This window comes from Podarcis raffonei, chromosome Z (assembly GCF_027172205.1).
Source record: "Podarcis raffonei isolate rPodRaf1 chromosome Z, rPodRaf1.pri, whole genome shotgun sequence".
NCBI lineage: Eukaryota > Metazoa > Chordata > Lepidosauria > Squamata > Lacertidae > Podarcis > Podarcis raffonei.
Window position 1 is genome coordinate 1,604,404 of NC_070621.1, and position 16,678 is coordinate 1,621,081.

Genomic DNA, 16,678 nt, shown 5'->3' on the forward strand with positions numbered 1-16,678 from the left:
AAGTGTAAATTACAGTGGCAACATCCTTTTTTCTAAGGATTTTTATAGGCACCATCAAAAAAGTTTAAATTTTACCATGCTTCGACCAACAGTCGTATCACTTTTCTTCTTGCTACTAATGAAGCTTTTAATGCCAAACTTAAAACTTCTGCTGATTTAATGGTTAGACTCCTGTGCTTGACAACTTGCTGCATTTACAACCATGGTTATAGGTATTCTGCAAGTGTGAGTTGCTGTGTTTATTTAATTTTGGAACTTCGCTTTCTAGAGTTTCAAAAGTTTTGATTGGAGTAGTAAAAATATGTGTGCTGCCTCCCGCCCATGCACTCTCAATATCTGGAGCTAAATATCTGGATTTTGAACTGGGCTGAGCCAGAGCTACTTAGTGCCCTCCACATCTGGTGGTTTTAGCCCTCAGTCTCATTGTTCTGCTGCTGCTGCTATTCTTGCCATCATTCGCCTTCTTGTTTGTCCTCACTGCCACATGACGTGGTTGGCGTTGCTATGCAATGCTCACGGGTGTCTGCAAACTAAAATCTGTGTGGGCCAATCTAGCCACTAGGCTTATATGGCGGTGCAGGTAAATGAGGCCAAGGGCATTAAGGCCAAACAGAAGAGGAAAGATAGAACCCAGGAGCAGACTCCAGGGAGGATAAAAAGGAATAGCAGTGGCAAGGTGAGTAGTTCTTTTTCTTCTAATCATTCCACTGTGCCAAATGTCCTAGTCAGGGGTGCCATCTCCTAGGGGCCAAGCCCTTTTGGGCCCCCTCAATATTTTTGGGAGGGGGGGCCAGCCTCCCCCAATGCTCAAAGGAAGTGCAGGAAGTCAACCGCGAAGCTGAGCGTAGTGCTACTTCAGTGGTCGACTCCTCCTCTTCCTCAGAGGATGGAGCGGGGAACAGCTCCCAGCCAATGGCGGAGGCAGCAGCAGCAGCCGCTGGCCATTTAACCGCCCAGCTCCTCCTGACGTAGAGACGGCATCCACGCAACGTTGGCCCATCCATTCTCCTTTGGTGCTAGTTTTGGCATGAATATCCATATGAAATTCACCTGGAGAGCTGAGTGGTGGAGTGCAGCCTTTGCTGCAGAAAGTCCTACCCCCAGCGTCACCACTCAAATTGACCACATAGCCAGTGATGGGAAAAGCCCCTCTCTGCCTGAGACCTTGAAGAACTCCTTCTAGCCTGAGGAGGCCGTAGTGGGCTAACTGGACTGCCATCCAATTCACTGGAAGGGGGCTTCATATATTAATGGGGAATATTTGGGGCAGCTGTGTTAGTACTAGCCAAATAGTTTGCCTGTGACCTTCTCTTTGGGAACTCTTTTTCCTGAGCTAGGAATACTGAGATGATAGTGATGATAATATAGCTGATTCACTTATTTTTGCTTCTTAACGTGCCCCATTCTGGGCCAGGTAAGCACTTTCAAATCTCTAACCCAGCTACAGAAATGATAGCAGATACCTATCAAAAAGCAAAATTCCCTTTTGCCTTGTGTATTGGTATTTCCTTATGCTGCCTTCACCCTGGATGTGGCCAAGCAAGATGAGCTCTGCTGAGCCTTTAGGGGAAGGAAGCGAATTGCCAAGAACACCTTCCTCCTGGGCTCGGCAGCGGATGGAAAGCATGGTCTTAAACCACACAACTGGTCTTCTAGTGCAAATATCTAGAAGAAGCAGATGCTCTTGCTGCCGACTTTTTAACAGCAGTATTTCCTCGTTCACTTGGTAGTAAATATTCACATTGTGTGAAGTGGTACCCCTGCTGCTCCCGGGCTTCCATCTCCTTAGACTTGCAGTAGCTAACATCAAGAACTATTTTTGGCCATAATCTAAATCTGATCTTAATCACAATCGTTCCAGAAACATGTTTTCTTCATTTCTGTGGAATTTGCATGGCATCTGCATGGAGGAGGGTCTCCCCACCCCCACCCTTGAATAAATCATGATTATTTGCAATTCATACTTGTATTTTCCTCTGAGCATTTGTTCACCTATCATTTTTACCCCACAGGCCAGACTGAATATGTACCCAGGGGATAAATCAATATGTTCTTTATATATTTTAAAAAGCCAAAAATCTCTTTTAAAAAACAAAGTAAAACTCTACTGACATGAGGATAAACACAGGAGTTGGGCATTTTAATAGCATCAGCCCATTCTTTAACTCACCCCAACCCTGTTTGCATAACTGGTTGATATTTTTTGTATATACAACGCAAACACACACACACACTTTTGCCGGGGCTTAATTTATGCTTTGAATGCTGTATTCAATTGTAATTTATGCTTTGAATGCTGGACTCAATTGTTGGAACAAGCGAAATAATGAAGAAAAGAGTGCCTCTGGTGGTGTGCAGAGTCCTTTGTGTCTGGGGATGCTACAGAGCTTTCATGTTAGTGTGGAAGGGGGCTCACAATAAGCTTCAGCTCCAGGACCTACCCCCTCCCCATAGAAATCAACCACTGAATTCCTTCCCTGCCCTGTAGATACACTGGTCTTCTGCTGAATTGCCTGTGTATCTGTGCAGCTTCTTAAATAAAAAGATCCCAGTGGAAGAGGAATGTGGCAAAACCTCATGAATTTCTGTGGCAGGGCTTAGGGGTAGGGGAGTCTGATTCCATCCTCTCATCACCATTTTGTTGCCGTTGCAACTTAAAAAGACTCATACACTGGAAGCAGAAATGAGCTTTGTCAATTACTTCCCTACCTCTTCCTATGCGGATCTGAACAGCCCCAGGTTTATAACTCTGATTAAGACAATCAATTCTGGGCAGGTCCCTTTCTGGAAGGAAGCTAACATCTGTTTCTTGGCACAAGCTAAGGTGGATCTTGGGATGGAGTGAAAGGCTGAGAGGCCTTGGCGCTGGTGGAGAATGGTCCTGCCTTCGAACATTGGCCTGTCTCCCCCACCCCATGTTCCTTTCATCTCAGTTTCATGATTCTTTGAACTTTTAATTGAATAAAAGAATAACTAGAGATAATGCTGTAATTTTGGCAAGCATTACCCAGAGATGGTCTTGGTGAAATAATCACTGTTTGCTCTGGGAAGGGAAAAAGCCCCCCCCCCTCTCTGCCTACCTTCAGTGCCCTTTCTTGGCTCACTCTGGGGGCTTCCCACAATTCCCGATGGCTAATAATAATAATAATAATAATAATATATTTGTACCCAGCACATCTGACAGGGTGCCCCTGCCACTCTGGGTGGCTTCCAGTTTTGCTATGCTCATCCTGTCCATCTCTTTTGGGTGGCCCAGCTGGAGTCCTTGCTGTTTTGTGGCTGTTTCATCATTCACAAAAAGGAATGGGTTATTGACAAAGTATTCCGTGATATTCTTGCGAGGAAGCTGGTAAAATGTGGGTTGAACGAGGTAACTGATAGGTGGATTGGTAGCTGGTTGACTGACCAATCCCAGAGTACTCACAAATGGTTCCTTGTCATCCTGGTAAAAAGTGACAAGTGGGGGTGGTGCAGATGGTGATGGGAGCCGTGATGTGACTGGTAAGTTTGGGAATCTGTCTCTGGGCAAGGAGAGCTGAGTGAGGTTCCTGGGGAGTCGTCAGCTGCAGCTTGGCATACGGCAGAGCAGTGAATGGTTGTGTTGTCTGGGCCCTGACTGCCTGGCCAGCAGGATATTTTCTTGGCCTGCACAATGTTGACTTCCCTGCTTAGGGAATTCCTAGATGCTGGTTTTGCAGCTCCAGCTACTAGCACAGCGCTGAACCATAGAAGAGACTGTTCCTGCCCCCATTCCTCAGGGATCATTGAACCAGAGGTTCTCACTTGTGGAAAAGGGAGACTCAGATTTATCTTAGTGCCTTAGCAAGTTAATGAAAACCAATCTCCTTTTGTCATAAAAGTTGTGCCCACCTCATAAATGCTCTGGTTTTAATTGTGGACCAGCGTGGCATATGTCTCTCATCCTCTAACCTTCCTCTTACTAAAATTAAGCATTGAATCACCATAGTAACCTTGCATCCACAGACAAAGTAGAATGGCCATTGGAGAGGGTCTTTGGAGATTCCTAGGCAGAGGCCTGGCATTGAAAGCATTGCTTGTTTGTTCTCCCTTTCTGTATTGCTGGGACCTTCTCTGCTGCCTTCTCATTCTCAGGCTCCCGTTTTCTCATCTGGAGAAGACATGGCCTTTTGCCTCGGCTGTTCACAGGATTCCCACGTTGGTGAGGATGCCTCCCTAGTTCCTGATTGCATTACTTGTGGGTCCAAGCTGCATGTTAATAATAGGGAACCTGGATCTCATCATAGGTTTTAGAGAGAATTAGGGGGTTGAATTCAGAAGGGTGTTTACCTGGCCCAATCTCCTGCTGAGAGGTCTTTATGTCTGCCAGTCTCACTCTCCTGTGAATAAAGTTTCAAAGCCCAGACCCAAGGAGAGAGCAGTTGCTTTGCAGATAAGTGCCCACAGAATGAAGTGCTCTAGACATTTCATAAGGTGTCTAGCAGGCAGTACTTATCCACCCTTACAACCTCTGGTGTAAGGGTGATGCTGGGTTTGAGCCTGATCTTTCTGCAGATGGTGTACAAGGCAGGCAGAGAGACTAGTATAATGTCATCCTATAGGTTTTTACATGAAGAGGGTTCTTGCACCAGATTCCTTAGTCTCGGCCCTTCTGCCTTCCCTATAGTTTATTTTGTTTTTTCCCGCCCATATTACATTTTGACAGATGGAAGTTCTGAGAAAATCTTGGTTTGCAAACCTTCAAAAAGTGGGTTGAGCAATTAGACATCCCTCCCAATGGGTATAGGGACGCGGGTGGCACTGTAGGTTAAACCAGAGAGCCTAGGACTTGCCGATCAGAAGGTCGGCGGTTCGAATCCCCACGACGGGGTGAGCGCCCGTTGCTCGGTCCCTGCTCCTGCCAACCTAGCTGTTCAAAAACACGTCAAAGTGCAAGCAGATAAATAGGTACTGCTCCGGCGGGAAGGTAAACGGCATTTCTGTGTGCTGCTCTGGTTTGCCAGAAGCGGCTTAGTCACGCTGGCCACATGACCCGGAAGCTGTACGCCGGCTCCCTCGGTCAGTGAAGCGAGATGAGCACAGCAACCCCAGAGTCGGTCACGACTGGACCTAATGGTCAGGGGTCCCTTTACCTTTACCTAATGGGTATAAGGTAACCCAGGTTGAAGAATAAACAGTGTGCCACCATAAATTTATTTACAAATGCAGCAGTTAGCAAGACAACTGTATGAATGAACGAAGAGTTACTCCACGCATCAGAAAAGCTGTTGTTGTGAAGTTTCCATAAGGAAGAAACTTCAAGGCTACTGGTTCAATTTCAGCTTAGCCACAAATCTTCCAGGTGGCCTTAGGGTAGCTGGTCACTCTCGAAGCCTCAGCCCCCTGCTTCTGTGGGGATAATATTTCTGACCTAACCCTTAATGGAGTTGCGCTGAGGTTTTCTTGAAAATAAGTATATAGCACTTTGAATGCTGAAAGTGCTCTATACATGCTAAGTATTGTTCGCCTTTGGCCTTCTTGAAGAATGATCCAGTCTCTGCTTTGTCTCTGAGCCATGCCGGATTGTTCTGTAGGAGTGAGCTCAGGATCACAAGCCTGCAATTTGCCTGTGTGTGATGTGGCATTCACAAAAACCTGGCAAAGCATAAAGAAATTAGGCTGCATGTTATATACGTTTTTCCTCCTGTACCCCATTCTGGAAATTCATGCTTTAAGTAATAGGTTTCACACATGGTATAAAGCAAGCTGTTATTTATGAGAGAGGTATCAAGCTGCTAGCAGTAATATCCTTTACTAATTATAGTGTTGGGAAAGGAGGCTTTGTACCCCTGCTTTTAGCTTCTGGTGCCTTTCTTCCCCCTGCTCTGCTTCGGTTTTTAGCCAGAGATGTATTTTTTTTAGGGGGATTTGAGGAGTTGCTCCTATAGAGTTGAGCTCCTTTGCAAGGCAGGAGGGGGCCCAGCATTGTCAAACAATATTGTTGCATTGTTTGCTCTCTTGTAGGCAAGGCAAATGGGCACCTTGCCGCAGAGTGCAAGTTGATCATAACTTTCAGAAAAGGCCCAGATATGAACCGTGTTATCAAGATTGTTCCTTGGTGTGTGGGATGTGCTTTGGAGCAATTGTGCAGAGAGGGCGAGCTTTGGTGAAGAGCAGTCTTGCTGCTACAGCACCTCTTGGAGGAGGACTCTGGAGAGTTCAGCATTCAGGCACAATTCAAAGGAAAGGCTGCGCCTTTTTGTTAGGGCATATTCTGCGCTCCCATTTAATTCCCCCCCCTTTTGTCCCTGGAATACAGTGATTTTTTTTTTTACTTGTAGTAAACTTGGGGAAATGGGTCTGAACGTTTTTGAACTGAGGTATTATTAAAAGTATAAAATGTTATCCAAACCTGGAAACACAGCATCCCCTTTGTGTGCAGTTTTCCCCCTTAAATGAATACTTTAGCTTTAAAAAAGAAGTAACCAAAAGTTCTCTCGCTGTTTCTTGAGAAAACTCAAAGCTTTCTATTCTAGACATAGAGTCTAATTTTTTTTTTTAAAAAAAGAGAGAGTGCTGCATAACTGTGTTGGTTGTGTTACATAGTTTGAAAGCTTCATGTAAATTTAATAATAATAATAATAATAATAATAATAATAATAATAATAATAATAATGTTATCCACCTATAATTATATACCCAAAGACCTAGGACAAACAGACCTAAAACTAGTTGTCTTCATTTGGTGGTAATCAGCAGTATCAAATACCTGGTTACATAGAATGGAATTTAAAATCTCTCTTAAATAAGATATATAACCTTTCTGTTAATTAACGGGAAGGCCTAGTTAGAGAGATAACATTTTTTCTTTGGGTAGTGTCTTCACATACCTGGCTGAAACTTGCAGTTTTGGCCACAACAGCCAAAAGGCTTATGCAGTTCTTCAGCTATGTTGGGTTTTCCCCTACCTAGCCAGTTTTATGGCTGGCTTTTAAAAAGATTTAGTAATTCGGAATCTCTGTTAGTGATGACATCCTTAACACAAACAAATAACTTCCCACGAAAGGTCAGACCCAAAACACTGGCCTTGTCTAGCTGAGAAGGTGTTAGATGGTATTTGCCACCAAACAAGTCTTCTGCAGAAACACACTTATATAAAGTAGGATTGCAATGTTTGGCTGATTAGGTTGTGGTGGGAACTGTAACAACTGGATGGACCAGGTTGAGGAAAGCTGGGTTAGATCAATCTATTAAAAACTAGGGTTGTCACCTGTTTAAAGAAGTATTAGTTAATCATCATAATCTTAATTAACTGAAGCAAAAAGCATTGTTTGACAATGCATACATGTTGTCATAGGAGACATCATCTTACGTATTCGCTCTGTGTTGGGGGCAGAATGCCTTTTGAAAAGTCTGCAGTGTTTCAGAAGGCCATTTGGCTTCTTTAAAATTACCTTGAGTGATTGTGCTATTTCTCAGTGGCTAATTTCCAGTGGTGGAGAGAGGTCGTGGAAGCCTATCTTTAGCAATCCCAAATTTAAGGGAAAGACACTCTGCGCATGCTCAGATGCACCCCCCTATCTTTCAAACTAATTTTGGCAGAACTGACACATTGCTCTCATCTGGCTGTTGGCATACCTGTTTCCTTTACTGAAGCACTGACTGTTACCCCATGATAAATCCATTTGACTAAATCCATTTGACTAAAACTGCCTATTTCCCCTTGTTTATCCTTGCTTCTCCCCCCCCCCCCCCCGTTTTCTCCCTTGGGTTGAATTTTAGATTGGAAGCCCCTCAGGACAGAGACCTGTCCTCTTGGGCTTGGTAAAGCAGTCATGTGGCCGGCCCCCCAGAAGCTGCTGGGCTTCAGTCCTCATCACCCCTGAGCACTGGCCATGTGGGCTGGGGTGACACCTGGGGGCCACAGGTGCTCCATCCCAACTGTGTACAGTGATGACACTAGAGTATTAGTATTATGGCTAGTGCTGTGGTGGTTGTCCCTGTGGTTCGTACTATTTATTAATAAATGTGAATCATGAAACTCTTCCTAAATTGTAAGGTTATAATCTGCAAAGAAGCCAGGGGGGAGGTGATTCAGCAAACACACGTGGGATGTTGGCTCTGCCTCAGTATCATAAATTTAAGGGATCCTTAAATTCAAAGGTTTGGGGCTGGTGCAGTTTTGGTTCTAGGTAGTACTGTACTTACCACGGTGGGTCCAGCTGAACTGGACCTTTCCCTGCCTTCCTTCTCTCAGAAGCGGCACAGAGAGAGGAAGTGCTGCTGGTTCAATGACTTAAGTCTGTTTAGATACTTGGCGTGCTTGCAATGAACAGCCCATTAATAGATTCCTTTGTTCTCCCCATTTCCAGCCTCACAGTTGGCCAAGTTGGCCAGAACTTCACTTTTGTGCTCACAGACATTGACAGCAAGCAGAGGTTTGGGTTCTGCCGCTTATCGTCGGGGGCCAAGACTTGCTTCTGTATCTTAAGGTAAGTCAGAATGCAGCCCTTCTGCTGCCGCCACTGCCTTGCTCTGGGAAGCAATGTTGACATCCTGCTTCTGTTGCTTTTAATTAACACTTTCCAGCTGTTAAGAGAATCACTTTCCTATCTGTTCCTCGGGAAGTCACTGCACTTCAGGAGATGTGTGTGTGTGCGCGCATGTGTGTGTGTGCCAGAAAACTTCTTGTGCTCCGGCGTTCTTTCTCTCCTGTTATCAGCATTTTAAAATTTTTTTGACTCAGTTGTTTCTGAGTTGATGGGAGAATCATCGCCTTGTCCCTGTGATGAACTGGCTGTGAGAGAGGACAGTTGCTGCCACAAACTGGCTGCGTAGAAGTCTGTATAGGTAATTTTTCTGTGAAGGAGTTTTGATTGGAACAAGAGAGGTATTCCTTGGGAGTCGGCACACATCATGTCATTCTCAAGCATGCCACAAGACTGTTGCTGTGTGAAAAAAGGCAATCTGCATTGGCCACTTTTGTTGGCATTAATCAGGAGGGTGTTTGCCTGGCTCCCATATCCTTTGCACTCACTTCATTTTACAGGAGGACAGTTCCTCCTCCTCCTCCTCCTTCCCATGAGGAGCTTCAGTTTTTAAGAAAGAGAGAGGTATGCCCTGACTGTGGTGCACTGAGGTGCCCTGGGAAGGGTTCGGACACACTCTATTTTGGTAACATTCACATGAATAAACAGTGCAAGAGTGTATATGCATGTAAATGAGTGCTGCACATCTCAGCAATGATTGAAACAACAACAACAACAATGTGCTTATATACACCATTTTGCCACAAGTGACCTCAAAGCTGTTTACGTAAAAATAAATCATACCATTACAAACCACAGAGCACAATTAAGATAACAGTAAAATCTCACCAATATCGAATTACAAGAACACAACATCATTACTATGAAACAACAACCCCCTGCTCAAAAACATTCTAACCATAGCCAGCAAAACGAGAAAAAATGAGCCCGTTCTCACTGAACAGTGACAAAGAAACATGTGACCAGCCATATGACACCAGGCAGAGGGTGTTCCAGAACTGAGGCACCACGACCCTACATATTTTGCAGCGTAAATAAGCTGACCTTGTTTACAAAGACTACTAAGGGCACAGGCTGTATTCTGTTTTGTATCCCTGGCCCTTGCAGTGCACCTATGTTCCTCTTGCATCCGTTTCCTCAAGAATGACCCTCGTGGCTAATTGCTCCTAAACCAGGACGGAAGCTTTTGATAAGTGAAGAAGGCTCATCAAGCACTTGACCAATAATGCTTTGGTGCCTAAAGTGGAAAATCCAGATAGAAAAACCCAAATTATATCACCCGTACAGGGGCTGGGAGGAAAATAAAACCTGTCCACTGCCACTTTGCCACACATAAATGTTGCTCAAAAATATGGTGCCTCGGACAGTTTTGTGCTCTTGTACTACTTGTGCTCTTGGACTTGGCCCCGGTCCTGAAGATGAGTTGTGGAGTTGAGCCTGGTGAGCAGCAGTTTTTCCTCCACCCACTATGTTTATCTTGGGCCAAAATCACACCTCACCAGCCCAGGCTGCCCTTGCTTGGAACTCTGGGAGGTTAGGGCATGGCTGGTTTCCTTGGGTTATTGTTTCCTTGGGTTTGCACTTCAATGAGGTTTGTCTGAGTAAATATAGTTTCCTTGGGTTATTGTTAAAAACAGTGGTGGCTCTGGAAAGGAAGCAGGAGGCTCTCCAGGACTTCAGAGGGGATTCTCTTCCAACTACCTGGAGAGACCAGTGGGGATGGAGCCTGGGGCTTCTTGCTTGCAAGGCAGATGCTCCACCGCTGACTATGGCCCTCCCTCTCCTCTCAAGACTCGCAGCACAGGCATAAGACCCCGCTCTCTCCTGCTGTGCTGGAAAGGAGCTACTTTTCAAAGGAGGAACTGTGGCCGCACGTAATCCCTGGGCGATTGTAAAATTTATTTTGAATAAAGTGGATGTAAGAGATCCTTGAAGGGAAATTGGTTCCATCTAAATCTTTCACTGGTCTGTCAGTTTTGTGGTTTGTTTTGAAGATGGAGTTGCTGAAAGCACCCGGCTGCTGATCTCAGTCGGCTGGCGTGGCTGCATCGTCCTGGCAGCATCACTAGGCCTGGGAGGTCCCAGTGCCCCAAGGCTCCCATCTGGTAGGCTTGGTCTCCAGGTTTCTCAGAAGGTGTTTGCTGGCTGAGAAGGTGTGTCTGTTATGGGACATGAGAACGGCACGTTTCTGCATGGAGAGCATGCAAATGTTTCCAAGGTTTAATGTCCTCCCAATGGTCAGGGCTCCCCTGGGCCTCTAAGAGAAGGGAATCCCATCTAACTCTGAGGGGCCCTGAGTGCTTTCAGGCACAGTCATTTTTCACATTGCTGCCCAGAAAGAATTGGTGGAAAGCTTCTCTCAGCTGATCCTGGAGATCAAAGCAGATCATTTGTAACTGTGGCTTAGCATTTATAGTTTCCTTGGCAAACCACAGTTCCCCATTTCCTCAAGGGCTGCTTCTAATGAGTCTTGAAACTTATTCTGTGACATGCTTAAATGTTGTGTGTGGATTACTGACTGGTTCCTTTAGGTTAACGAAGGATGTTTGCTCTGCTCTGCTATCAGCAGAGGGCGCTGCAGAGCACAAAGCACATCACATCTTCTTCCCAGTCAGCTTGTCTTCTGTGATTTTGAAGTTCCAAACTATATTAAATATATCTTCCTAAAAACCTGCAATTTACCCACTGCAAGATTAAAAAAACACCACCTTTTTTTGAGAATTTAAAGGAAGAGGCATTGCAGCAAGCATGTTCTCTGAATTTAAAAGCAACTTGGCACTATTAAATCGCAATGAAAACTGAATGAGTATTCTTAATAGGAAGGTTCAAACAGAGATTCTGCTGCTTTTCCTCTCTCACTTCCTGATACAGGATATTTTTCATAGGAAGACCCTTGCATTTTATATCTTTTTATCTGTACTAAAAATGTACTTCCTTTTAATACACAACTCCTTTTTCGTCCTTCCCTGCCTCATTTTTCATTCTGTAAACCTTGTTTTGTAAAAAGTATCAATAATACCATTAGTTATTCTAAAATGGTGGTACTAATTTTTTCTTTAAAGCGCACAAAACTTACATTTGATCCTACTGCATCTTTGTTTCCTCTGTCCCAGCTTGCTCCCTTTTATTCTCTGGTGAGAATATGAGGATTTTTATTTTATGTTTTAATAGCCACTTTACTGGATCAGGTGAACAGTGACTGTTGCCCAGCATTCTGTCTCCAGCAGTGACCTGGTAGATGTCTCTGTAGCATGCCAGGAGGACATGCTGTGAAATGCAGCTCATGTTTTGGAGGGAGGCTGCCTCTGAATTATGATGTCCCATGTTTAACAATTATAGGAAAATAAACAGGCACCAAAGACCAGGGGTGGGGGACCTGTGATCCTGCAGCTTCGCTTCGCTCCAGCCCGCAGAGCCGGTGGTCAGGGATGGTGAGAGCTGCCGTTCAGTGACACCTGGAGAACCTCAGGTTCCCCACTCCTGATCTGTGCATTTTTCTAATCTTCTTTTAAAGCAGTCTTTCTTTCAGTCCTGGCAAAAAATTTCTCAAGTTATTTATGCTTTGTGTGAATAAATACTCCCTCTTGTCTGTCTTCTAGTTACTTCTGATTGGTTTCATAGGATACCCCCACATTCTTGTGTTTGAAGAGATTTCCCCTCCTGTCTGCTATCCCTGCGCTTATGAACTTCTATCACAGCTCCCTCATTAAAACAGCAACACACATCTCTTCTCCGTAATAAAAGACCATGAGGTCTTGAAAATCATGGAAGAATTCAGTCTTGGAATTCAGATCTGGATGAAATGTTCTGTTTGTTGATCAAGACTGCAATGATTTCTCAAGCCGTGTGTGTGTGTGTGTGTGTGTGTGTGCGCGCGCGCGCATGCTTTTAGCTGTTTTCTTTAGGAGTGCCATTAGCATTGAAGTGTGGGATATAAGTATTAAAGCGATAAAATGATACCTGAAGCAAGAGTTTGTTGAGTTTGTTTAAAGTTTTTGTTGCGGTGATGACCGGATTGTGTTTAGTAGTATGTACATGTGTCTTGCACAAACTAATATTGGTTGTTTTCAGAGCCGGCTAAAATGACCCTTTTTAGTCAGACGTTTAATGTCCTGGGTTTTTGATGCATTAGGCTCTGGTTTTTGTAGTAAGGAGGAGCAGAGTTCATCCTGATTTTTTTATTTTGTGTTAAGGTTTTTATTGGAATTGCTGTGTCTATAGTTTATGTTTGGTGTTCCCCACTCTGGTTTATATGGGTGTAGTGCATGACCACCTATCTCTTTGAAGAGAGCCTGCACCTGCATGTCACGGCAAGACACTTGCTTCACCCCTCTCTGCTCATCCCTGGCTTTAATATTAAGCCTGAAATGGTTACTGAGGTTTGTTTTAATCCCCAAATCCCACAGTATGCATCCAAGGTATGTTCTTGTCTTACTTTCTGGTGCAACTGGACTTCTCCGCGATCCTTACCCTCTGCAGGGAAGTGGGACCGAATCGGATGGTCCGCCCCGCCACTTAATGGATCCAAATGGTTTCCAGAGAGTGGTAGGGGATGTTTTATCCCATGTTGATGGCCTTTCAGCTGATTCCCTGGTGGCCTGCTGGAATGAGAAGTTAACCAGGGTTATCGACTGTCTGGCTCCGAAGCACCCTCTCTGATTGCATGGAGCTCCGGTTTCCCCCAGAGCTGTGGGCGATGACACAATCGTTGAGACGGCTGGAGTGCCAGTGGCGGAAAACTTACTCTGAATCTGACCGGACACGGGTTAGAGCTCAACGTTGAGCCTACCAAGTGGCGATAGTGATGGCGAAGAGGACCTTCTTCGCCGCCTCTGTTGCATCTGCAGAAAATAGCAGCAGGAGACTCTTTCAGGTGGTTTGCAATTTAATGCAACCACCTTTGCCATTGGGGCCTGGTAAGGACCCCAAGATCTCTTTATCCACCTAGTTCAGAAAGTGGTGGTGTGGGATGAGTGCTGAGACCCCTGGGCTCTCACTTGTGGGGTGCCTCAGGGTTCTGTCCTTCCCCCCATGCTTTTTAACATCTACATTCAGCTGCTGGGAGAGATCATCAGGGGTTTTGGGCTGGGTGTTCATCAGTATGCGGATATACCCAGCTCTACCTCTCTTTCAAATCGGACTCAGTGAAGGCAGTGAAGGTCCTGTGTGAGTGTCTGGAGGCAGTTGGAGGATGGATGGCGGCTAACAGATTGAGGCTGAATCCTGACAAGACAGAAGTACTGTTTTGGGGGGACAGGGGTGAGTGGGGCACTCTCTGGTCCTGAATGGGGTAACTGTGCCCCTGAAGGACCAGGTGTACAACCTGGGAGTAATTTTGGACTCACAGCTGTCCATGGAGGCGCAGGTCAATTCTACCAGCTCCATCTAGTACGCAGGTTGAGACACTACCTGCCCGCGCACTGTCTCACCAGAGTGGTACATGCTCTGGTTATCTCCCACTTAGACCATTGCAGTACGCTCTACATGGGGCTACCCTTGAAGGTGACCCAGAAACTATAACCCAGAATGCGGCAGCTAGACTGGGAGCGGCTGCCGAGTCCACATAACACAAGTCTTGAAAGACCTATATTGGCTCCCAGTACATTTCCAAGCATAATTCAGAGTGTTGGTGCTGACCTTTAAAGCCTTCGGGCCAGCATACCTGAAGGAGCGTCTCCACCCCTATCATTCAGCCCGGACACTGAGGTCCAGCACCGAGGCCCTTCTGGCGGTGAGAAGTGAGGTTCCAGGGAACTTGGCAGAGGGCCTTTTCGGTAGTGATGCCTGCCCTGTGGTATGCCCTCCCACCAGATGTCAAAGAGAAAAATAACTACCAAACTTTTAGAAGACATCTGAAGGCAGTCCTGTTTAGGGAAGCTTTTAATGTTTGATGTTTTATCGTGTTTTTAATATTCTGTTGGGAACCGCCCAGAGGGTATAAATAATATGTTGTTGTTGTCATTATTTATTACTACTACTACTGATTGTAGTTCATTGTAGTGAAATAAACCACAGTGCCTTGTTCTGATATAAGGCTAAACTAGAAATTGCACTTTGTGTTCTGAAGGGTGAGTAAACAGCAAAGATAGGCATGTTCACGGCAAACCATTAACTATAGTTTATCTCATGATGTGTGAAGCTGGCCAGAAAGCACTGTTCTAGAAGAGCAGAGGTTTAAAAACAGCACCAGTGGCAGGGCACCTGATTTTTAAATAAATACCAGATACAAGCAGCCCTCTGTTTGGAGGTGTTTGAGATGGGAAGAAATCCCCACTACTACTGTGGCAAAGTTGTGCTTTTGACCTGTGAGGTGAACTAGAAGGCTCATAAATGTGGCAAGTATTGGATGCCCTTCTGTATCCTGTGGAAGCGAAAAGGAATAATAAAACATTTTGCTTGCTAACTCCTGTATGGAAACCTTGCCTTTCCCTTTCCCATGGAGAAGAATTGGGTGTTTAAAGGCCTGCTGAAATTGCAGCAGGTGATGCCTCTTCAGCTTTGCTCTGGCAACGCATGGGTCCGTCTTTCCCTCCTGCAACAGGGGCTGGCGAGTGGCAAGTGGCTGCTGGGTGAGGCAGGGGGCTGTGGCATATTGTTGTGGGCATGAATATGCGCTGCATGGGTCCACAGAAGAAGTTGCAGGCAGATTTGAAAAATTACAGATAACGGAAGCTTTAGTTGTGGAATCGCCAGCCACATTCCCAGCCCTGAAAAACAGAGTCGCTGAGGGGCCTCCCATTGGCTTTCAGCAGACCTGACAGGCAAAAATAAAATAAAAAAAGAGGAGGGAGCCCCTTCATGTATGTTGATGTTGAGACTGACTTGTTAAAAATGCACATGGGAACTGTGTCGCTGCAGTTGGCTTCAGGGAAAAATCTTTTATTACTAGGTGGATAAAGTTTGTTTTGTATTGACCACGCACTATAAGAAACTCTGTTTTGCTTTGACATGTATAAATAATATTGCCTAAGTTAGAGGTTTTCTTCCCTTCTTGCTTGATTTAGGTTGAATTAATTTGTTCCTCTCTTGTTTTCAAATCCAGCTCAGATAGTTGTAATTCATGAAGGAGGAACAGTCTCTGGATTGAGGACATAAACAATGTTTTCCTTGGTCTGAGACTTTCTTAAATTTCTCTTGCCACAAGCACCCCTCCTTCCCCACCCCACCCAATCTATGGAAATATTTCCATTGTTTGTTGCAAGAAACTGGTCAGCCATTGAGAGCAGTGAGGAAAATCCTTTGTTAAAGAGAAGAAGAGCCTCACAAGTGAACTACAAGCCATGGCTGTTTTGTTTTCATTATTCCTCCTTGAAGGGCTGTGTTGTGAAATATGCAGCTCTGAAATGTTTGAGGTGAAACCAGAAAGGCACCTCAGCACTGTATTTGAATGTCGAAGCAGACTGTGAAAAGATAAAATAATGTATAATGTAAATTGAAAGGAAATAAACTTACCGAAATAAGTGTTTGAGGTTATGAATATGCTGTAATTTTGGCCTGGGATTTTTGTTTACTTGATCTGTGCAGGGAAATCAAAGATATTCTCTCTCTCCCTCCCCCAACCCTTTTAAATGGTGGTTGTGGTGGGAATGAGAAAAACTGAATTTTAAATTGTTGGAAGGTGTAAGAAAGAGGACATTTCTCAGTTTCATTCAGCAGTTGCAGAAAATGCCCTCTGAGCCATCGTTTGATTTGAAATCCGTTGCTATACTTGATGCAAAAGGAATATTTGTTAACCAATTCCAAGTTCAAGGGATAATTTATGGGTTTTAATCCATGCTGTTTCTGAGCGAGCGTCTCTGAAGTCAACTTCTCGGTGTTCCGTGTGTGCTCTGAATTATTCTGAAGCCCCTTTATTCATCCAGTATTTTTAACCAAGTCTCTTATTGTTTCCAATAACTAGCTAGAAATAACTGTTATGCCCCCGCATACCTAGTTTATCTGAGGGGGGAGAAAATACTTAAGATATAGTTATTTGTGAAAATGTTTCATTTTTTGCTTAAACCAAACCCAAGCTTCCTTTGACTTTCATTTATAAATAACAAATCTATAAGAAACCTACATATCTCTATGTCAACATTAATCTCTCCTAGGATGGCAAGACTTTATTTTTGTGTATATGGAGATTTACCTCTTCCTAATGCAGATTCTAAAGCTTACTTTAATAAAAGCCA

At 44.6% G+C, this 16,678-nt stretch overlaps 1 protein-coding gene across 6 annotated transcripts in view; it reads left to right on the plus strand.

Annotated features, from left to right (window-relative positions):
* DENND1A (DENN domain containing 1A) overlaps positions 1–16,678 on the plus strand; it is a 260,719-nt gene that overhangs the window by 93,275 nt on the left and 150,766 nt on the right. For 5 of the 6 annotated variants that reach the window (XR_008328483.1, XM_053373721.1, XM_053373722.1 and 2 more), the window contains exon 5: positions 8,331–8,450. The exons of the other annotated variant lie outside the window; for it this stretch is intronic. Coding sequence is in view for 4 of the 5 variants with exons in the window: in XM_053373721.1 (XP_053229696.1) it covers positions 8,331–8,450 (120 nt within the window). In the remaining variant the exon portion in view is untranslated. The remainder of the gene's footprint in view (positions 1–8,330; positions 8,451–16,678) is intronic. 6 annotated transcript variants of the gene reach the window in all.